Genomic DNA, 24,406 nt, shown 5'->3' on the forward strand with positions numbered 1-24,406 from the left:
CAGATGGGACAGAACACAGTGGGTACCGAAAATGGAGCTCCATGCCAGAGCACCCAATTTGCACCGAAAGACGTTGAAAGAAAATGCAGGGCGTCCGGCATAACCCATGCCCACAGTGTGGTAAGTAAATATTTTGGTAGCCCTTCACTGGATGGAGCCACATTGAATTATGAGTGTGAGCATGATCCTGCTGTGCTTCCCTTGCATTGAGCATGTGATGGCAAAAAGGTTAGCCATCATTGCCATATAAATTAGATTTCCTCCATAGTGATTTGCCCCTAACCTTCCAATAATGTACCTGCTATGGTTTTATTTGACCCTGTCCCCTTCCATGCTGCTCATCCACATATCTTAAAGTTGCTAAGACTGAGAAGCCCTAGGATCAGTGATGGCTTGCTGGCCATGTGACCAGGTGGGAGTGTCTTGACGATCATGTGACTGGGGTGGCTTAAAGCTCATGTGACTGGCTTAAACATGGCCAACTTGATGTCACTCACATCAAGGGCTTGGGTTAGGATTAGGTTGCCTCTCCTCGCCTCAAAGAGATACAATTTCCCTATCTATTTACTATTACTGAACATCCAAAACATACTATTTAATTCTATGTATATGTGCCATATGTGTACATACATATTACACACAGGCACACAAAAACATACATTATCTACTATATAAACTCTATGTGTAGTAGAGTAGTAGATGTTTGGAACAAACAACCAGCAGATGTGGTTGGTAAATCCACAGTAACTGAATTTTAAAATGCCTGAGATAAACATATATCCATCCTAAGATAAAATACAGGAAATAGTACAGTGATACCTCATCTTACAAACGCCTCATCATACAAACTTTTCGAGATATAAACCCGGGTTTTAAGATTTTTTTGCCTCTTCTTACAAACTATTTTCACCTTACAAACCCACCACCGCTGCTGGGATGACCTGCCTCCGGACTTCCGTTGCCAGCGAAGCACCCATTTTTGTGCTGCTGGGATTCCCCTGAGGGGACTCCATGGGAAACCCCACCTCCCGACTTCAGTGAAATCGCAGCATCGCAAAAACACAGAGGTCCAGAGGTGGGGTTTCGAGGACTTCTGTGTTTTTGCGATGCTGCGATTTCACTGATGCTCCCTTCACTGGGAAACCCCACCTCTGGACTTCCGTTGCCAGTGAAGCGCTCGTTTTTGCGATGCGGGGATTCCCCTGCAGCATTGCAAAAACACACAAGTCCGGAGGTGGGGTTTCCCATGGAGGAGAGCCTCAGGGGAATCCCAGCAGCACAAAAACGGGCGCTTCGGCTGGCAAAAGGGGTGAATTTTGGGCTTGCATGCATTAATCACTTTTCCACTGATTTCTTTGAGAAACATTGTTTCGTCTTACAAACTTTTCACCTTAAGAACCTCGTCCCGGAATCAATTAAGTTTGTAAGACAAGGTATCACTGTATAATGGATGGAGCACAAGATCTTTTTCTGCCGTCAATGTTTAGAGCTCTTCTAAAATTATACGCATTCAACCTCATTTATTGCGATAGGAAAAACATACCCAGAGCCCAGAAGGGGGGGAATTCATTTTTCCCCCTACCGTTTCTGTGTACCTGACCATGCCCGTAAGAGTCCTTCTCCCATTTCCTCTTTTGGAGGAAAAACAGAATTCCTCAGAGGATTCTGGCCCAGTTATAAACCTTTGCATTCCCGTTGGCTGGGAAAGCCTCTTAAAAACAGTGAAGTGTTTTCTTTCTGCTAAAGCAACAACGCCTGCTCCATTAGCAGCTTCACAACATAAGCAGCTGCTGACCCACATCCAGGCACTGTGAACAGCTTAGTCCTTGAACTCTGGGGCAATCTGGAGCAGCCAGGCTAGGAGCCACTTAGATGATTGCTACTCTTGGCCATTGAAACTTGGAAATCCCAGCTTGAAGGGAAAAACTTTTGCTGGCTAGAAAACTGTAAACAGGAGGCTTCTTCCAAAAGTTATATTGTCATGGTCTGAGCTGGTTACAGAAATATCCCTTCTTTCTTCCCTCAAACTCTACCTGGCTGAAGATTCTCAAAGGTGTTGGTCTTGTACAAAAGGAAAGCCACAGCGGATCCAGGTATGTATATCTATTTTGGCAACACTGAATTATTTCAATATGATGAATGTGCTTATCTGTTGTCGTCAATTTTGATTTTTAAAAAAAAATGATTTATGTGCCATCAAGCTGGTATGAACTCTTAGTGACCATATAGGTAGATGTCCTCTAGGATGATCTGTCCCTAGGCTGGTCTTCCAGTTGTGCACTGACAACCACAATAACCGAATCCATTTCACCTTGCTGAGCAGTGGAACTAGCTTTCATTAAGGCTAAGTACTGATGTGATATTTTAGTAAATTGTTCAAGGTATGTCAGTAAAGGCCAAATTAATTTGCCCTAATAGCTTTGGAATCCATTTGTCTATTTGGAACCCTTATTAAACTTAAAAGAAAAAGAAAACAATTTAATTTAATTTAACAATTTAATAACAGCTCCCCCCAAATTATTTTTATAAATTGCTGCTATATGACTTCAAATGCAGTGCTCTCTAATTTTCTTGGAAGTAAGAGTGAAGAACTTCCTTAGCTTGTGGATTCTGGTGTACAGAAAGGTGCACATATACTATTTATTGAACTGAAAATAAATTCTCTAACACTTGAATCCATTCAGTTTTAGACCATTTAAATTTTTATCTACATATACTGTATGTACAAGCAGTAATGGGCAGCCAAATTTTTTACTGCCACACTATGGGTGTTGCTTAATGATCATGGGTGGGAGTGGCTTGCCGGCCACGTGACCAGGTGGGAGTGGCTTGAACGATCATTTATTTATTTATTATTTATTTATTTTGTCCAATACATAATACACATTGAAGAGAAAGATATGTAATAATATAAGTAAAGAAAAGAATAGAAGAAAAGATATAAAAGTATAGGTGAACATATTTGAAAGGAAGAAAAGATAAATGAGATAAGGAGGGACAATTGGACAGGGGACGGAAGGCACACTGGTGCGCTTATGCACACCCCTTACTGACCTCTAAGGAACCTGGAGAGGTCAATCGTGGATAGTCTAAGGGAAAAATGTTGGGGGTTAGGGGTTGACAATATTGAGTCAGGTAATGAGTTCCACGCTTCGACAACTCGGTTGCTGAAGTCATATTTTTTACAGTCAAGTTTGGAGCGGTTAATATTAAGTTTGAATCTGTTGCGTGCTCTTGTGTTGTTGCGATTGAAGCTGAAGTAGTCATTGACAGGTAGAACGTTGCAGCATATGATCTTGTGGGCAATACTTAGATCGTGTTTTAGGCGACGTAGTTCTAAGCTTTCTAGACCTAGGATTGATAGTCTGCTTTCGTAGGGTATTCTGTTTCGAGTGAAGGAGTGAAGGGCTCCTCTGGTGAAGTATCTTTGGACATTTTCAAGGGTGTTGATGTCCGAGATGTGGTATGGGTTCCAGACAGATGAACTGTATTCAAGGATGGGTCTGGCAAAAGTTTTGTAGGCTCTGGTGAGTAGCATGAGATTGCCAGAGCAGAAACTGCGTAGGATCAGGTTAACAACTCTAGAAGCCTTTTTGGCGATATTGTTGCAGTGGGCTTTGGCACTTAGATCATTTGATATTAGTATTCCAAGGTCTTTTACTGAGTGGTGGTTGGCTGTGAGATTTTGTTTATTCAGTTTATATATGAGGTTCAGATTCTTTTTGCCGATGTGGAGGGTAGAACATTTGCTGGTTGATATTTGAAGTTGCCATGTGCTAGACCAATGTGAGACAAAGTCGAGGTCTTTTTGGAGAGTAGATGTGGACCCTGTGGTTTATTCTCCAAACCCCAAAACCTTTAACCTTAGTTTGTCTACAGTCGACCTTTCCCCCTTTCTAAGAGGTCTGTAAGGGGCGTGCATAAGCACACCATTATGACTACCGTCCCTGTCCGACTGTTCTATTGTCCTCTTTTACCATTACTTTTTACTTATGTTATGTTTATTCAAACTACTATCCTGTATATGTTTGACAAATAATAAACAAATAAATAAATAAATAGCTATATAATAATCTTGATAGTGGCTAGCAAGGTTTGCGATGATACCTTCCTTAAATACAGAGGGTCAATTTTCTTACTGGTTTCCTTATTTCTAAGATGTGGAATGCATTGGCCACGTCAAGAGCATTTAAAATATTGGTGAGTAATCTGTGGCCCTTGTAGGAGTTTTCTTTTAAGCCAACTGAGCATCAGAAAACAAGCGGTCAAGTTCAGTTGACCAAGTGGATATCGATCAGATGGAAAAATCACCCTAGCCTAAAATAACTTTTAAGTTTCTGTACTGGAAGCCTGCCACCTTCTGTGAGTCTTACAGTCCACCCAACCACTTGTTAGCCTTCATGCCTAAGTAGAGAGAGGTAATCTGAAGAAAAAGTTCTGAAACCTGCAAGAAGTTTGTTTTGGGGCAATGACGCACATATAAATCCCTCAGCTGGAGTATTTTGGAGTTTCATATTGATAACCAGAGCATGAACAATAAAAGGATTAAGGTAAATACCTTTGCCTTCAAAGCCATTAACTGGGCATTAACTGTTAGGTTGGTGATAGTGGCAGAGAAAATGTGGTGGTTACTGTCTTCCATTTACATGATATTTTACAGGTAAGGTCACTTCTATTTGCAAATACTATGGAATAAGTTCAGAACATGATTTGGGGGCTATCATTAGCTCAGTAGCTTCTTGCCATCCGTGATTATTAAGATTAGCCAGGATTGAACTTTTAGTCTGGACCTCTGAGACAAACAATGTATTTACAAATATGACTATGAACTTTACTGCCTGTTGTAGTTCAGCCTGAGCCAGATCAAAGACCAGCTGCGTCTCTGCTGGCTCCATGCCCAGGGGAGGCTGAGAGCGGAGAGGAGAGTTCTTGGCAGCCAGACAGGGGAGATAGCAGTCAGGAAAGTGACGAGGAAGAAAGGCCTGGGAGCCCTGTGGAAGGGCTCTCTCAAGCAAGTAGCTTGGATTCTCTGGAGTCCCTGGAGTCATTGGATGACGAAGCACAAGCTATCATTAGTATGCGACACAGACGCATAGATCAAAGGAGATATCAACTGAATAGATATTATCAGCGTTGAATGAGGAACACCAGGGGGTTGGGTGTGGTCCTCATTAGCAGGGAAGGATTTATAAGGCAGGCAACCCTTTCGGCACCGTGGAGTGTTATCAAAGTGGAGTTGCTGTTATCTGCATTTTCTCTCAGCGTTTTTGTTCCTGGCTCGTGGCCCAGCAGCCTTGAAGACTGGTGGGAGGTTGGTGTCTGTTTGCAACAGCCTCGTCTGGCATTAAGGATCCTGTGTTTCTGTATGAACAATTGCCTTCGTGTATCTATTTGGAGTTCCAGTGTTTTCCTGATCTGTAAGGACATTTTCTGTTGGCTTCTTTTCTCTTTACCATTATAAAACTGTGTTTGGTTTCAACCGGTGTGTCTGGCTTATCTTTTTGGGTTGGTCATAGCTTCTGGAGTGACCCAGACAGAACACTGCCCGAGGAAGACATTAGTAAAAGCTTATTCATTTTATCCCCAATGTTTGGTTTTAAAAAGCAAAATTTAAAAATAATAATAATAATAATAATAATAATAATAATAATAATAATAATAAACCTTTAAACTTAAAGACAAAGAAGATTCAGAATACTATAAAATTTGGAGAAAGTTTTATGAGTGTCTTTGCTACAATCTATGTTCTGCTTGCTTTTAGGCTTCTTCTCCTCGTTTGGGCCATGGGTAGAGATGATGTGAAACAAGGACAAGTGCCTGAGAAAGCAAAGCCTCCTGATGGTGGCTGGGGCTGGTTCATATTACTGGGCTGCTTCGTCATCACTGGTTTTTCTTATGGGTTTCCCAAGGCAGTGAGCATTTATTTCAAGGACCTGATGCATGATTTCCATGTGGGATACAGTGACACGGCTTGGATCTCATCCATCATGCTGGCCATGCTGTATGGAACAGGTAAGAATTACACATGGAAAAACCTCATTGGGGGTAGAAAGCTTAGAACTACGTCGCCTTAAACACGGCCTAAGCATAGCCCATAGAATCATCAGCCACAACGTCATTCCTGTCAACGACTACTTCAGCTTCAACCACAACAACACACAAGCACACAACAGATACAAACGTAAAGTAAACTGCTCTAAACTCCACTGCAGGAAATACGACTTTAATAACTGAGTAGTTGATGCCTGGAACTCACTACCAGACTCTGTAGTATCATCACCTAACCCCCAAAGCTTTACTCTTAGACTATCTACTGTTGCCCTCTCCCAATTCTTAAGAGGTCAGTAAGGGGCGTGCATAAGTGCACCAGAGTGGCTTCTGTCCCCTGTCCTAATTTATTTATTTATTTATTTATTTATTATTTGGATTTGTATGCCGCCCCTCTCCGAAAACTCGGGGCGGCTCACAACAAGTGAAAAGACAATCCAATACATAATCCAATTTAATTAAACTATTATAAATTTAAGAAAAACCCCTATACTAACATACACACACACAAGCATACCATATATAAATTCAACGTGCCCAGGGGAAGATGTTTAGTTTCCCCATGCCTGACGGCAAAGGTGGGTTTTGAGGAGTTTACGGAAGGCAGGAAGAGTAGGGGCAGTTCTGATCTCCGGGGGGAGTTGGTTCCAGAGAGTCGGTGCCGCCACAGAGAAGGCTCTCCCCCTGGGGCCCACCAACCGACATTGTTTAGTTGACGGGACCCGGAGGAGGCCCACTCTGTGGGACCTAATCGGTCGCTGGGATTCGTGCGACAGAAGGCGGTCTCGGAGATATTCTGGTCCAGTGCCATGAAGGGCTTTAAAGGTCATAACCAACACTTTGAATTGTGACCGGAAACTGATCGGCAGCCAATACAGACTGCGGAGTGATGGTGAAACATGGGCATACCTGGGTAGGCCCATGACTGCTCTCGCAGCTGCATTCTGCACGATCTGAAGTTTCCGAACACTTTTCAAAGGTAGCCCCATGTAGAAAGCATTACAGTAGTCGAACCTCGAGGTGATGAGGGCATGAGTGACTGTGAGCAATGAGTCCCGGTCCAGATAGGGCCGCAACTGGTGCACCAGGCGGACCTGGGCAAACGCCCCCCTCGCCACAGCTGAAAGATGGTTCTCTAATGTGAGCTGTGGATCGAGGAGGACGCCCAAGTTGCGGACCCTCTCTGAGGGGGTCAGTAATTCCCCCCCCCCAGGGTAATGGACGGACAGATGGGATTGTCCTTGGGAGGCAAAACCCACAGCCACTCCGTCTTATCCGGGTTGAGCTTGAGTCTGTTGACACCCATCCAGGCCCCAACAGCCTCCAGGCACCGGCACATCACTAATGTTTCTCTTTTACTAGTATTATGTATATAAATATTGCTATACAGTATCTTTGTATACCACCAATGTGTACTTGCCAAAATAAATAAATAAAAAAATCCACTAAGGCAGAGGTCTTCAAACTTGGCAACTTTAAGACTTGTGGACTCCAACTCCCAGAATTTTGGAGCTGAAGTTCGCAAGCCTTAAAGTTGCCAAGTTTGGGGATCCCTGCACTAAAGGTTATGGCTAGCACTCCATGAATTCGGACAGCAAAATATCCCCATATTTTTAGAGTAAAACTACTTACAGCCACACTAATGTCATCAAAGATTTAACTATTTATGCAAAAGTCAGCCCTTTCCATCTGTCTTCCTTCATTCCCATTCACAGGCCGTGGCTATCTCTACCTTAAGCTTGGGAGAGACCTAAGGTATCCATTGAGCTTTTTAAAAGTCTTCAATCCCAGGATTTATTTTTTTTTGTGGTGGGGGAAGGGATGTGGAAAATGCTGAGAAAGAAAACCCCTTATATCCACCAGCATGAAAACACATAATCATTTTTAAAGTTGAAAAGTTCAACTCTGTTCATTTTACACAGCGCGTGCACACATACCCACACACAAATAGCGAACCCCACAAGTTAAAAACGGCTTCCTGGACCATGCTTTAGGTCATGGGTCATGTTACGTTCTTAATAATTACCCTGCAGGGCTTCCTTGCAATTTTGAAAAGTTGAGCGGAGAAAGTGTCAGGCCAACCATTAAGGCTGGAGCCTTTGTCTTCCTAGCTTGCAAGCTTTAATTCTGTCTGTCTGTCTGTCTGTCTGTCTGTCTGTCTGTCTGTCTGTCTGTCTGTCTGTCTGTCTCTCTCTCTCTCTCTCTCTCTCTATCTATCTATCTATCTATCTATCTATCTATCTATCTATCCATCTACGGTTGACCTATCCAGATTCCTAAGAGGTCAGTAAGGGGCGAGTACAAGTGCACTAGAGTGCCTTCCGTCCCCTGTCCTATTGCTCTCCTATACCTCCTATACCTTTCTTTTATTCCTATATCTCTTCTTCTATTCTTTCATTGATATGTTCTATTACTATATCTTCTTTTCTATTCTTTCTTAGATATATTTTACTATGAGTATCTCTTCTATAACCTTCATCATGTATTTTACTATGTGTATATAGATGTATACCCACTAAAACCCTCATTGTGTATTGGACAAAATAAATAAATAAATATAAATAAATAAATACCTATGCCATTACATGTTTTTTGTGCAGATTGAGGAAATTTAAGCTTTGCAAACAGTAATGAGTGCAAATCCTGTTGCTACTGGTTTGTGCGTACGCTCGTGCGACAATTCTGCGCATGCACAGAAGCATCTGAAATAGGTGGGCGGAGCCTCCCACCCCCCTCCTCCCTACGGAAGGCACACTGGTGCACTTATGCATGCCCCTTACTGACCTCTAAGGAACCTGGAGAGGTCAATCGTGGATAATCTAAGGGTAAAGTGTTGGGGGTTTGGGGATGACACTACTGAGTCCGGTAATGAGTTCCACGTTTTGATAACTCGGTTACTGAAGTCATATTTTTTACAGTCAAGTTTGGAGCAGTTAATATTAAGTTTAAATCTGTTGTGTGCTCTTGTGTTGTTGTGGTTGAAGCTGAAGTAGTCCCTTCACTAGTCAACAAATCCAAGCCACCTTAAGACCATCTGCTGTTTGGTCTTAGGAAATTGTTGCGGTTTTGCATTCCTTTCATATTATTCTGATCTTGACCCCTTTTCTGAATTCTTGGGTGCCCTGCAGGACCTCTGAGCAGCATTATGGTGAACCAGTTCGGATGTCGGCCTGTGATGCTTGTTGGGGGCCTCCTGGCTTCGTCTGGAATGATCCTGGCCTCCTTCACCACCAACATAATTGAACTGTATTTGTCTGCTGGAGTGCTGACAGGTGAGCCTTCCCCAAGTGGAAAGACGCCCCATTGTGCAAGTCCTACTTCAGAAAATGACAGCTAACCTGGCATTGTTGAAATATTGTCAGGATGATGGATGCCATATAATGGAGCTTTAATGTTTATACTTGAGTTGGGGTGGTGCAGTGCTTAAAGTGCAGCACTGCAGGCTATTTCAGCTAACTGCTAGCTGTAGTTCAGCAGTTCAAATCTCACCACCGGCTCAAGGTTGATTCAGCTTTCAATTCTTCTGAGGTGGGTAAAATGTCTCTGTAAACCGCTCAGAGAGGGCTGAAAAAAGCACTAGGAAGCGGTATCAGGATTGGCTTCCTTTTATTTATTTAGATTTGATTTGATTTGATTTGATTTGTATGCTGCCCCTCTCCGCAGACTCGGGGCGGCTCACAGCAGTGATAAAACAATATACAATAGCAAATCTAATATTAAAGTCTAAAATAACAATTTTACATTAAAAGCCTAAAAACCCTAAATGCGTACACACAAACATACCATACATAAAACTGCATAGGCAAGGGAGATGTCTCAGTTCCCCCATGCCTGACGGCAGAGGTGGGTTTTAAGAAGTTTATGAAAGGCGAGGAGGGTGGAGACAGTCCTAATCTCCGGGGGGAGCTGGTTCCAGAGGGTTGGAACCGCCACAGAGAAGGCTCTTCCCCTGGGTCCCGCCAGCTGACATTATTTAGTCGATGGGACCCGGAGAAGGCCAACTCTGTGGGACCTAACTGGTCGCTGGGATTTGTGCGGCAGAAGGCGGTCCCGGAGATATTCTGGTCCGGTATGGGCCACACTGCGCACCAGTGGTAAAAATGGCAATGCATGTGCAGCTTTGAGTGACCGGTGCATACATGCGCACGCATCCCATTGAGAGTTTGCTTCTGTGCATGTGCAGGAAGCAAATTCTTGCGAGAAGATGGGCGTGAAAGAGATTTCGGGGATTTTTTCGCTAGGCCACCTGTGCCTGCCCACTGGTCACCCAGAGCTGCATGCGCATTGCACTGGTAGCAGCAGGAACGGCAACCCCTGCCTGAGCGGTATATAAGTCTTAATGCTATTGCTATTGCGATTCGCTGCTTGAGAGAAGCTCCTATATGCTCCTATTGATTGTAAGGAGAAATTGCTTTAAATAAGGGTCACAGGGAAAGCAGTCATGGGGACTTTGGGTTCCCTAGATATTTCTAATACACAGTTCTCAGATTACTCAATATGATCAGTTCCAGCTCCACCCCATCCTGGCTGCTGCCCACCCTTAGCAGTGCGCCCACGTGCACATGTGCGATGCTAAAATCTAGCTTCTGCACATGCGTATAAACAAAGAACAAGATGGCGCTACCTATGGCACTGCTAAGAGAGATGGTTCTGGGGCATAGCCAGCTGTCCATCACTGGCGAGCAGAGGGAAATTCCCGCTACCAGTTCTATAGAACCGGTCCAAACCATCAGAAACCCATCTCTGCTTCAAATATAGAAACATAGATACATAGAAGACTGACAGCAGAAAAAGACCTCATGGTCCATCTAGTCTGCCCTTATACCATTTCCTGTATTTTATCTTACAATGGATATATGTTTATCCCAGGCATGTTTAAATTCAGTTACTGTGGATTTACCAACCACGTCTGCTGGAAGTTTGTTCTAAGGATCTACTACTCTTTCAGTAAAATAATATTTTCTCATGTTGCTTTTGATCTTTCCCCCAACTAACTTCACAATATGCCCCCTTGTTCTTGTGTTCACTTTCCAATTAAAAACACTTCCCTCCTGGACCTTATTTAACCCTTTAACATATTTAAATGTTTCGATCATGTCCCCCCTTTTCCTTCTGTCCTCCAGACTATACAGATTGAGTTCATTAAGTCTTTCCTGATACGTTTTATGCTTATATAGGGACCTTGAAACCTTGGCATCAGACTTGAGACCTGATGTCTTTCCATCAATTGTTCCTCTTGCAATTTTTTCCCCAGGTTTAGGAATGGCTCTGAATTTTCAGCCTTCCTTGATTATGTTAGGATGCTACTTCGACAAGCGCAGGCCCTTGGCCAATGGGCTAGCTGCAGCCGGGAGCCCGGTCTTCCTTTCGGCGCTTTCTCCCCTGGGTCAAGTCCTGCTGGAAAAGTTTGGCTGGCGAGGGGGGTTCCTCATCATGGGGGGGCTGCTCCTGAACTGCTGCACCTGTGGGGCGCTCATGAGACCCTTGGCAGTCGGCACGGGGAAGAAGACAAGCGAGAAGGCCACCGACACTTATGAAACGAAAGAGATGCTGCCCATGGGAGGAAGAACAGAAGAGGTGGACGGGACCCTGGACAATGTGAAGAAACACAAGAAACTCAAGAAGAAAAAGGCCAAGAAAACAAAAAGCTTATTAAATTTTTCAATCTTCAAAATCCGGGGTTTTATCATTTACACCATCACCAAGTTCATCATGGTTCTGGGCCTCTTTGTGCCCACAATCCTATTAGTCAACTATGCCAAAGACATAGGGATACCTGACAAAGAGGCAGCCTTTCTTTTGTCCATCATTGGCTTCGTAGATATTTTTGCCCGTCCATCCTGTGGGATGTTTGCTGGGATGAAGAGGATACGACCCCATATAACCTACCTGTTCAGTTTTGCAATGCTCTTCAATGGCCTGACGGACATCTGTAGTGCCAGGGCCAACACCTACACATCCCTTGTCATCTTCTGCATTTTCTTCGGTGTGTCCTATGGCATGGTGGGAGCTCTGCAGTTTGAAGTGCTCATGACTATTGTTGGATCACAGAAATTCTCCAGCGCAATTGGGCTTAACTTGCTCATCGAAGCTGTTGCTGTACTCATTGGACCACCTTCCGCAGGTAAGTCTAACCACCTTTCTGAGCAGAGACAGGTTACAAGCGGTGTGCCACAAGGGTCTGTTCTGGGTCCTATTCTTTTTAATATATTTGTGAGTGACATAGGGGAAGGTTGGTAGGGAAGGTTTGCCTATTTGCCAATGACTCTAAAGTGTGCAATAGGGTTGATATTCCTGGAGGGGTCTATAATATGGTAAATGATTTAGCTTTACTAGATAAATGGTCAAAGCAATGGAAACTGCAGTTTAATGTTTCCAAATGTAAAATAATGCACTTGGGGAAAAGGAATCCTCAATCTGAGTATTGCATTGGCAGTTCTGTGTTAGCAAAAACTTCAGAAGAGAAGGATTTAGGGGTAGTGCTTTCTGACAGTCTCAAAATGGGTGAGCAGTGTGGTCGGGCAGTAGGAAAAGCAAGTAGGATTGGCTGCATAGCTAGAGGTATAACAATCAGGAAGAGGGAAATTGTGATTCCCTTATATAGAGCGCTGGTGAGACCACATTTGGAATAGTGTTCAGTTCTGGAGACCTCACCTACAAAAAGATATTGACAAAATTGAACGGGTCCAAAGACGGGCTACAAGAATGGTGGAAGGTCTTAAGCATAAAACGTATCAGGAAAGACTTAATGAACTCAATCTGTATAGTCTGGAGGACAGAAGGAAAAGGGGGGGCCATGATCGAAACATTTAAATATGTTAAAGGGTTAAATAAGGTTCAGGAGGGAAGTGTTTTTAATAGGAAAGTGAACACAAGAACAAGGGGACACAATCTGTAGTTAGTTGGGGGAAAGATCAAAAGCAACGTGAGAAAATATTATTTCACTGAAAGAGTAGTAGATCCTTGGAACAAACTTCCAGCAGAGGTGGTTGGTAAATCCACAGTAACTGAATTTAAACATGCCTGGGATAAACATATATCCATCCTAAGATAAAACACAGGAAATAGTATAAGGGCAGACTAGATGGACCATGAAGTCTTTTTCTGCCGTCAGTCTTCTATGTTTCTATGTTTCTTGTGTAGAACTTCCTTTGAGATAGGGCATATTCATGCTTAGTCCTATTTATTTATTTTGTTTCTTATGAGCCACAGTGATAAGAGTGAAGTACCTGCAATTTGGCATTTCAAATCTCAGCAGGCTCAAGGTTGACTCAGCCTCCCATCCTTCCAAGATGGGTGAAACGAGGAGCCAGATTGTTGGGCGCAATATGCTGATTCTATAAATCTCATCTGCAACATACCCAGTGAAGGGCTGCAAAAAAATTTACTACCACACTGTGGGCCAGGCTTATTGTGTGGGTGTGGCTTGATGGTCATGTGACTGGGTAGGAGTGGCTTGCCAACCATGTGACCAAGTGGGGGGGTAGCTTGACAATCATGTGACCAGTGGGAGTGGCTTAAAGGTCATGTGACTTGGTGGGAGTGGCTTACTGACCAAGATAAGTGTTCAAATAGGTGCTTGGACTCTTTTTCAGTTGATTAAGTCACATTATATTATATATATTTATATTATATTTATTAGATTTGTATGCCGCCCCTCTCCGAAGACTCGGGGTGGCTCACAACAGTAATAAAAAAACAGTATAACAATGGGACAATAATAAAAATTATATAAAAACCTCAACAATTAAAAAGCATACAGCACATACATACCAAACATAAAATATAAGAAAGCCTGGGGGAGATGTCTTAGTTCACCCATGCCTGGCAATATAGGTGGGTCTTGAGTAACTTGCGAAAGACAAGGAGGGTGGGGGCCGTTCTAATCTCCGGGGGGAGTTGATTCCAGAGGGCCGGGGCCACCACAGAGAATGCTCTTCCCCTGGGGCCGCCAAACGACATTGTTTGGTCGACGGGACCCGGAGAAGGCCAACTCTGTGGGACCTTATCGGATGCTGGGATTCGTGCGGTAGAAGGCGGTTCCACAAAAAGGACAAATGATAGACAGCATTATTTCTTGAGGACCCCAGTAACATTTTAAGGTTTTGTACTGAACCCACAAAGTTTAGTATTATAACAGATTAGGCAAGTAACTCAATTTTCTTTAATTGCTATAAAAGTTCAGTTCTAGATTTCAGTTTATAGGTGAAAACATACTATTTATTTCCTATTTTAAAAGTAATTAAGGATCATACTAAGGTACTAGAGAAGGAAGGACAATTTAAAAAAGCTATTAAGTATTCAATAAATAGCGTTTAAACTTACTACTCTCACTGCGTCCCATCCCCCCTTGGGTGCCGCAGCCCATCGCTGACCATACCGGTTCTGTCAGACCTAGTGGGATGGGCAGATGTCATTGGGTTGAGATGGCCCTCAAATAATGCATAGGTCAAAGCCCACACTTTGGATTGGACCTGAAAACAAAATGGCAACCAATGCAGTTTGCAGAGCAAAGGTATAGCATGTGCCACTCTAGGGATACACCTAACACTTCCTCAGTGCTCTATATTGTGTCAGCTGATGCTTGCCAAGGGCAGCCCAAGGTAAAATGGATTATAGCAGTCCACTCAGGAGGTGACGAGGGCATAAGTGACTGAGCATCCTGGGCCATGAATAGACACAATAGACACACAATACAAAGCTCTCCCAGCCACAACAGCCACCTACTCCTTGATTTTCTTTATCATGTTCTGTTTCTAAGATTATCATATACTAGCTGAATACCTGTGCTCCGCCATGAAACTATGTAATCGGGCTTGTCCCCTTCTCTCCCTCAGGCTTGCCCCACAGAGGCCTCTCCTATCTTATCCCTTTCTCTTCCTCAGGCTTGCCCCACAGAAACTCTCCTGTCTTATCTCCTTCCCTCCCTTAGGCTTGCCCCACAGGAGCCTCCTCTATTCTTATATCTTTCTTTCCCTCAGGCTGGCCTCTTTGATCCTCTCAAAACTCCCAGCCCTCAGGCCGGATGAGGGACAGGGCCAAGTGGCAGTTGGAACAGAGTTCTTTTCAGGCGGGGAGGGGGAATAGAATGTCTAACTCCTTAGCATTAGAGTGTGTTAACAATAATATAAAAAATACTAATGATCTAATCATCATTTCAAAAAATTCTTTCTTAGCGAGCACCTAGAAGCCAAGAGGAACATACATGTCAAATTTCAAGTTTGTAGGCTTTACAGTTCTGGAGATGTCATGATTCTGCATGAGTGTTTTTCGCATTTAGATGAGATGAGTGGTATGGAATGTGTGTGCAACGTCCATGCAATTCCCATTAGTTATTGATCAGGTTAACGTTCATGGAGGCTTGAGGTCAACAGCATTTTGGAAGACCCATAGAGGGTCCAGTGATGGCAAAGCTATGGCACGGGTGCCACAGGTGGCATGCAGAGGCATATCTGCTGGCATGCAAGCCATTGCCCTAGCTGAGTTCCAATGTGCATGTGTGTGCTGGCCAGCTGATTTTTGGCTTTCACAGAAGCCCTGGGAGGGTGTTTCTGGCTTCCAGAGAGTCTCTGGGGGGAAGGGTGAGGGCATTTTTACCTTCCCCCAGCTCCACAGAAGCCTAGGGAGGGCGTAACACGAGCCTACTGGGCCAACCAGAAATTGGGAAACAGGCCATTTCTGGCCTCCAGAGGGCCTCTAGAGGGTGGGGGAAGCTGTTTTCACCCTCCCCAGGCACTGAATTATTGTGCGTGTGCGATAGTGCATGCGCATGTTCTTTCAGCATTTGAGGAAAAAAAGATTTGCTATCACTGGTCTAGTGGTAGAGCCAGTTTGGTTTAATCCATCAGGCACCAGGCTAAAAAGCAGAGGCTGTGAGTTCTGCCTTAGCCATGAAAGCTAGCTGGGTTATTTGGGACTAGTCATTCTCTTTCAGTCCAATCCATCTCATTACAGAAATACTGTAGTGTGGTCGGGCGGTAGGAAAAGCAAGTAGGATGCTTGGCTGCATAGGTATAACAAGCAGGAAGAGGGAGATTGTGATCCCGCTATATAGAGTGCTGGTGAGACCACATTTGGAATACTGTGTTCAGTTCTGGAGACCTCACCTACAAAAAGATATTGACAAAATTGAACGGGTCCAAAGACGGGCTACAAGAATGGTGGAAGGTCTTAAGCATAAAATGTATCAGGAAAGATTTAATGAACTCAATCTGTATAGTCTGGAGGACAGAAGGAAAAGGGGGGACATGATCGAAACATATATGTCAAAGGGTTAAATAAGGTTCAGGAGGGAAGTGTTTTTAATAGGAAAGTGAACACAAGAACAAGGGGACACAATCTGAAGTTAGTTGGGGGAAAGATCAAAAGCAACGTGAGAAAATATTATTTTACTGAAAGATTAGTAGATCCTTGGAACAAACTTCCAGCAGACGTGGTTGGTAAATCCACAGTAACTGAATTTAAACATGCCTGGGATAAACGCATATCCATCCTAAGATAAAAATACAGGAAATAGTATAAGGGCAGACTAGATGGATCATGAGGTCTTTTTCTGCCGTCAGTCTTCTATGTTTCTATGTTTCTATACTGTTTTTATCTTTTCCATAGTGATCCTAGTGGATCCCTCAGTAATTCTGTGAATGAAAAAGGGTCTGTACGAAAATGTGTTTTATCGCATGTTTGGAACTCCTCTTTCCCCCTAGGCTTTTACAATTCTATGCATGGTATGTATGTATGTATGTATGTATGTATGTATGTATGTATGTATGTATGTATGTTTGGTTTTTATATTAATGGGTTTTTAATCGTTTTAGTATTGGATTACTATTGTACACTGTTTTATTGTTGCTGTTAGCCGCCCCAAGTCTCTGGAGAGAGGCGGCATACAAATCCAATCAATCAATCAATATAATAATTAAATAACTGAATAATTGAATAATTGAATAATTGAATAATTGAATAATTGAATAATTGAATAATTGAACAATTGAACAATTAAACAATTAAACAGATAAACAGATAAACAGATAGACAGATAGACAGATAGACAGATAGACAGATAGACAGATAGACAGATAGACAGATAGATAGATAGATAGATAGATAAATAAATAAATAAATGCAGGCCTGATTGAAGTTCTACATTTACGAAACCTACAAACTCATAAGCTACAAGTTTAAGCACCTTATATGACATTCATATGAAACTGTGGGAACATATTTCAATGCAGCTATGCTTTGTTTCAAAATTGCAGGGCGACTGGTCGACACACTCAAGAAATATGAAATTATATTCTATCTTGCTGGCTCAGAAGTTGTCTTGTCTGGGCTCTTCCTGACTGTTGCTTCGTACTGCTGCCTGAACGCAAAAAAAGAAACTACCCCTCAGCTAGAGAATCCATCTATAGTCAGAAGTAACAGTGAAACGGAAGAAGAAGCAGACCTACCGGAAGCAACGGAACGCCTCAGCAATGACCAATCTCCGGCCCAAAGCACTGACAGCGTTGGCAGTGACAGGGAGAATCATATTGCAATATACAAAAATGGCGGACAACCCAAAGGAGAGAATGTAGCTCTGGTTCCAGATGGTTGCACTATTGATCAGGTAGGGGAAAGAGTTTTAACCACGTAAAGATCCAAAAACAAAACAAAAGGATCCAAAGAGCCAGTGACATCGGCACATGGGATCTGATTTAACCAAGAGGAGGATATTGAAAGTGTATACAGTCTTGAATGCTATGAGGACAGGCAGAGAATCCTGAAAAGCTTTTAGAAAAATAAATACATTGGTACCTTTACCTACGAACGCCTATACTTACGAATTTTCTAGCTACAAATCGGGTGTTCAAGATTTCCCCCCCTCTTCTCACGGACTATTTTCCAGTTACGAACCCCTCCCCCCCCCTCTCAGGGAGGAAACAGGGCCGGAAAAGGCAGGGAGAAGCCTCAGTGGGGCCTCTCTAGGAATCTCCTGAGAGGAAACAGGGCCAGAAAAGGTGAGAAGAAGCCTCAGTGGGGCTTCTCTAGGAATCTCCTGGGAGGAAACAGGGCCAGAAAAGGCGGGGAGAAGCCTCAGTGGAGCCTCTCTAGGAATCTCCTGAGAGGAAACAGGGTCAGAAAAGGCGGGGAGAAGCCTCAGTGGGGCCTTTCTAGGAATCACCTGGGAGGAAATAGGGCCGGAAAAGGTGTGGAAAAGCCTCTGTGGGGTTTCTCTAATAATCTCCTGGAAGGAAACAGGGCCTTCACCCTCCCTGTGGTTTCCCCAATCACATGCATTATTTGCTTTTACATTGGGAAAAATTGCTTCTTCCTATGAACTTTTCTACTTAAGAACCCGGTCACGGAACGAATTAAGTTCGTAAGTAGAGGTACCATTGTACATACAGTCAGAATGATACTATAAACAAAGTTATGGATTCCAAACCATATAACTCTCCAATGAATAAAGAATTGTGTACCATATTTTTCAGAGTATAAGACCCACCTTTTCCCTCAGAGGCTGAAAACTTGGGTGCTTCTTGTACCCTGAATGTAGCTTTTTCAAAAGTTTTTATCCAGCTCTAACGAGGTGCTAATGATCTTCCTGGCTCTTCCCAGCTTGCTTGTTTTCATTGCTACTCCCTCAAAAAAAGGTTTTTTTCAGCCCTAATGAGGTGCTAATGATCTTCCCAACTTGCAGGATATTTTCATTGTACAGTATTCCAATTAAGTTTTTTCCTTAAAAATATTTCCTCATAAATATATCAGCGCCAGTAGTAGGCTCTATAAACTGTTGCTACCGGTTTGCATGTGTCCATGCACAGAAGCATCCCAGGTGGGTGAGTGGAACCTCCTGCCACTGCTGAACTGGGCCGAACTGGGAGTAACTCACCACTGATCAGCACTTACATTACCTTATACAGTGGTACCTCATGATACGAACTTAATTGGTTCCAGGAGGAGGTTCGTAAGGTGAAAAGTTCATAAGACGAAACAATGTTTCCCATAGGAATCAATGTAAAAGCAAATAATGCGTGCAAATCCTTCAGGAAAATCCCAAACTTTAGAAGGGAGGCGAACAGAGGGCAGGGAGGAGCAGCTAAAGGGGACAGGTGGAAGAAGCAAGGCTAGGCTAAAGAGTGAGTGGGAAGGAAGAAAGGCAAGGGGGGTGCCCTCCCCTTTTCTTTCTTCAAAAGACACTCTTTCAGTGCCTCTGCAAGCACGCTGTTCTCTCCAAAGTCTTTCCCCCTCCAAGCCGCCCTTCCCTTTTCTTTCTTCAAAAGGCACCCTTTCAGTGCCTCTGCAAGCACGCTGTTCTCTCCAAAGTCTTTCCCCCTCCAAGCCGCCCCTCCCTTTTCTTTCTTCAAAAGACACCCTTTGCTGGTCTCTCCAAAGTCTTTCCCTCTCCAAGCCGCCCCTCCCTTTTCTTTCTTCAAAAGACACCCTTTCAGTGCCTCTGCAAGCACGCTGTTCTACTTTTGTTAATGCAAAGTCTTTCCCCCTCCAAGCTGCCCCTCCCTTTTCTTTCTTCAAAAAAGGGGGGGGAAAGAAACCCCTTCATCCCAGCAGCAGCGGCTTGGGTTCGTAAGGTGAAAATAGTTCGGAAGAAGAGGCAAAAAAATCTTAAAAACTGGGTTCGTATCTTGAAAAGTTTGTTAGAAGAGGCGTTCGTAAGATGAGGTACCACTGTACTTACTTTAGTCTTAGTGATCAGTTGGCTGCTAATTCAATATAACTTCTTTATCCATCTACCTCTACAGTCCTGGTTGTTCAGCAAAACTAAACCTTGTGATTATTCTAGCTTGAACATGTGTTTACTTATAATATCAAAACTGTAGAACAGAAGAATTTTTGTAGCTAGGATTGAAGAAGGAATAAAGTTACAACCTGACAAGCAGGCATTTTAAAAGAGTGGCCAAATATGGTATCCTCGTTACTAATAGTAAGTAGACGATCACATTTCTGTTGGTTAAAATTAGAAACTTTCATCCCTTCTAAATTAGTATTAGATGACAGATGTGTTGGCCAGAATCTGTAAATTTTAGGATAAGCCTGTTCACTAGACATGACAGGAAATTAGAAACAATTTTAGCTTTGCCTTAAATAGGGACTAGCATCATGGTGCTACGGAAATTAGAATTTTTATGTGCCCGTTGCAAATGGCTTATCACATAATTTATGTTATGATTCAAACCATAAACTGCAAGTGACTGTCTTTTGTGGGAACAATTTGCTATTAGAAACTAAGAAACTATCTTCATAGAGCCACGGTGGTACAGTGGTTAGAATGCAGTACTGCAGCCTATTTTTGCCGGCTGCCTGCAATTTGGCAGTTCAAATCTCACCAGGGTCAAGATTAACTCAGCCTTCCATCCTTCTGAGGTGAGTAAAATTACTCAGATTGTTGGAAGCAATATGCTGATTCTGTAAATTGCTTAGAGCAGTGTTTCCCAACCTTGGCAACTTGAAGATATTTGGACTTCAACTCCCAGAATTGCTGGCTGGGGAATTCTGGGAGTTGAAGTCCAAATATCTTCAAGTTGTCAAGGTTGGGAAACACTGGCTTAGAGGGCTGTAAAAGCACTGTGAAGCCATATATGTCTAAGTGCTATCTATTGCTGTCTAGATCCTCATTGATAGTACGATGCAAGACTTGGGGGCACAGAAGCTTAAAGTCAAAGTAAATACTCTTATTTATTGTTCACAACAGAGATCATAGGACTTGTATGTCTAATATGTTTTCAGGATTGTAAAACTGTAAGCACATGTGACCAGTGTGACTAAAAGTAAAAACATATTTATCTTATTAACAGACCCGGTTTTGTATGTTTTTCTTGCATTCTGCTGGAAAAAAAAATAGTCTTGGAATCTTTAAAAGTCTATGCATAACTAGAAAGATTCATTAAAAAAATAAACCTTATCTGACTCATGTGTTGTTCATATATTGTGTATGTTGTGTGTGTGCATGTATACACAGACACAGTCACACAGAGAGAGAGAGGGAGGGAGGGAGGGTGGGGAACAGTCTCAGTTGCTTTAGACCGGTGTTTCCCAACCTTGGCAACTTGAAGATATTTGGACTTCAACTCCCAGAATTCCCCAGCCAGCGAATACTGGCTGGGGAATTCTGGGAGTTGAAGTCCAGATATCTCCAAGTTGCCAAGGTTGGGAAACACTGCTTTAGACTAAGGGCCATGGATTGGCTAAGATGATATTTCTAGTGCTTTTTAGATTTGAATTGGGAAGGCAACATATTCTTTTTAAGGTTTAATTTCTTTTAATAGTTTGGATTTATAGATAATTTTAATGATTGCAGACATTGCAGATCAGCTCTTTTGGTTTGGTTTGCAAAAAATAAAATCAGGGATAATCTGATAGATAGCATATTTTCCAATTAACATACTTCATTAAAAGTATGCATGAGTTTTTGTGACTTTTTAGCTTAGTTCTTCATACAGGACAGCAAAATCAATGTAGGATATCAGTTCAAACAATGCGGGTGGGCGAGACAGGTTTTCAGATGTCTCCCCCTCCTGGGATGTGATATGAGGGGAAATGTTAAAGGGAAAATCAGGCAAAAATGTTGACTCAGCCTTCCATCCTTCCGAGGTGGATAAAATGAGGATCCGGATTGTGGGGGCAATATGCTGGCTCCGTTAAAAAGTGCTATTGCTAACATGTTGTAAGCCGCCCTGAGTCCAAGGAGAAGGGCGGCATAAAAATTGAATAAAATAAAATAATAAATAAAATAAAATAAAATAAAATAAAATAATAAATAAATAAAATAAATAAAATAAATAAAATAAATAAAATAAATAAAATAAATAAAATAAATAAAATAAATGAATAAAATGAATAAAATGAATAAAATGAATAAAATGAATAAAATGAATAAAATGAATAAAATGAATAAAATAAATAAAATAAAATAAAATAAAATAAAATAAAATAAAATAAATAAATAAATAAATAAATAAATAAATAAATAAATAGGAAAGGAAGAGTCTACGGAAAGGGGCGGCATACAAATCTAATAAATAAATAAAGAGTTAAGATGGCAGAGCGCTGAATATTTTAAACCAGTATAACATTGTTCTATTCAAGCAGAAAGTTACGAGTTCAAGAAACATAGAAACATAGAAGACTGACGGCAGAAAAAGACCTCATGATCCATCTAGTCTGCCCTTATAATATTTTCTGTATTTTATCTTAGGATGGATATATGTTTATCCCAGGCATGTTTAAATTCAGCTACTGTGGATTTATCAACCACATCTGCTGGAAGTTTGTTTCAAGGATCTACTACTCTTTCAGTAAAATAATATTTTCTCATGTTGCTTTTGATCTTTCCCCCAACTAACTTCAGATTGTGTCCCCTTGTTCTTGCGTTCACTTTCCTATTAAAAACACTTCCCTCTTGGACCTTAATTAACCCTTTAACATATTTAAATGTATCGATCATGTCCCCCCTTTCCCTTCTGTCCTCCAGACTATACAGATTGAGTTCGTTAAGTCTTTCCTGGTACGTTTTATGCTTAAGACCCTCCACCATTCTTGTAGCCAGTCTTTGGACCCGTTCAAGAAGTTCCCACATGACTTTATGACTCTCCATAGCATTTAATCTAAATTGAACTGTATTGCCATATATTTTAAAGAGTCAATGATAATCTCTCAAAGTGTGCTGTCTCTCAGATTGTAATAATGCCAATGTGATTGGAGTAGGATAGGAGCGGTAGCGCAATAGATTAGGAATAATTTAGGCTGCACACCTGAGATGAGCGCAGAATCCCAGAGCGCAACTTTTCCTTTCAAACAAGGCAATAGGCACAGAAACCTATTTATCTGCTCTGATGCCCAGTTTTTCCTGCAATGATTCTGCACATGAAGCAGTCACCCTTATTTGCAGCTATAGAACTGCAGTGAATTTACATTTGCCGCCTTTGATGGGATGCCGGGGAGAAATTCAATGGGAAAATTCCTATAATAGCTTATAGCAGTGAGGGCGAACCTTTTTGTGCTCAGGTGCCAAAGAGGCATGTGTGCAATAGCGCATGTGTGCTCAGACCCATAATGCAATGCCTTTCCCCTGTGCATGCGCCCCTCCCCACGCTGTCCTCCCCTTCATGCATATACGTAGGCCTCACTGAAGCCTCCAGACCATTTTTTTGCCCTCCCCAAGTTTCAGGAAAGTCTCTGGAGCCTGTGGATGGCGAAAAACATGCATTATTATTATTATTATTATTATTATTATTATTTATTGGATTTGTATGCCGCCCCTCTCCGTAGACTCGGGGCGGCTAACAACAGTAATAAAAAACATCATGCAAATCCAATACTAAAAACAACTAAAATACCCTTATTATAAAACTAAACATCCATATAACAAACATACCATGCATAAATTATAATGGCTTAGGGGGAAAGAATGTCTCAATTCCCCCATGCCTGACGACAGAGGTGGGTTTTAAGGAGCTTACGAAAGGCAAGGAGGGTGGGGGCAATTCTAATCTCTGGGGGGAGCTGGTTCCAGAGGGTTGGGGCCGCCACAGAGAAGGCTTTTCCCCTGGGCCCCGCCAAGCGACATTGTTTTGTTGACGGGACCCGGAGAAGGCCCACTCTGTGGGACCTAACCGGTCGCTGGGATTCGTGCGGCAGAAGGCGGTCTCGTAGATACCCTGGTCCGGTGCCATGAAGGGCTTTATAGGGCCAAACTTCCAATAGGCCCATTGGATCACTTTTTCACCATCCATGGGCACCATCGAGAGGTTTTCCTAAAGCGCAGGGAAGGAAAAAATGGCCTCCTCCACCCTCTGGAAGGCCAAAAATCAGCTGCTCAGTATGCACATGTGCTAGAGCTGACATAGGGCAACGCCTGGTGTGCCCTCAGATATAGCTCCGTGTGCCACTTATGCCATAGGTACGCCATCACGGACTTATAGGATATGGCACCATAGCTTTAACTAACCACCCCGAGTCTGCAGAGGGGCGGCATACAAATCTAATAAATAATAACAATAACAATAACAACAATAATAATGAAATATTCAATGGGGTACTGATGGAGAGCATCTGTCCCAGTCTGGAGAACGGGTCAAGCAGGAAATTAGTCTGAAATCATTATGTAAACACAAGAGAACAAGGTCTGACCCCTCCTGGATGCCTTTATAGTCATGCGTGGGATAGAAAAGGTGGATAGAGAAAATTGTTTTCTCTATCACACAATTCTAGGACGAGGGGGCACTCCCTAAAGCTCATAGGTAAGAAAGTGAGGACAAATCAAGGGAGTTATTTCTTCACCCAGAGGGTCGTTGGTTTATGGAATTCACTTCCAGAAGAAGTCGTGACAGCTGTCAGCCTTGATAGCTTCAAGGCAGGATTA

General features: G+C 42.6%; 1 protein-coding gene across 1 annotated transcript; it reads left to right on the forward strand.

Moving 5' to 3' along the window:
• Nucleotides 1-2,048: 2,048 nt before the first annotated feature.
• Nucleotides 2,049-17,681, forward strand: SLC16A8 (solute carrier family 16 member 8). The gene is made up of 6 exons (XM_070754811.1): nucleotides 2,049-2,093; nucleotides 5,762-6,012; nucleotides 9,177-9,320; nucleotides 11,303-11,538; nucleotides 11,662-12,172; nucleotides 17,304-17,681. The coding sequence occupies exons 2-6, from the start codon at nucleotides 5,784-5,786 to the stop codon at nucleotides 17,678-17,680; spliced, it is 1,497 nt and encodes a 498-aa protein (XP_070610912.1). The 5' UTR covers nucleotides 2,049-2,093; nucleotides 5,762-5,783; the 3' UTR covers nucleotide 17,681.
• The last annotated feature ends 6,725 nt before the right edge of the window (nucleotides 17,682-24,406 follow it).

Source organism: Erythrolamprus reginae, chromosome 6 (assembly GCF_031021105.1).
Source record: "Erythrolamprus reginae isolate rEryReg1 chromosome 6, rEryReg1.hap1, whole genome shotgun sequence".
Lineage (NCBI taxonomy): Eukaryota > Metazoa > Chordata > Lepidosauria > Squamata > Dipsadidae > Erythrolamprus > Erythrolamprus reginae.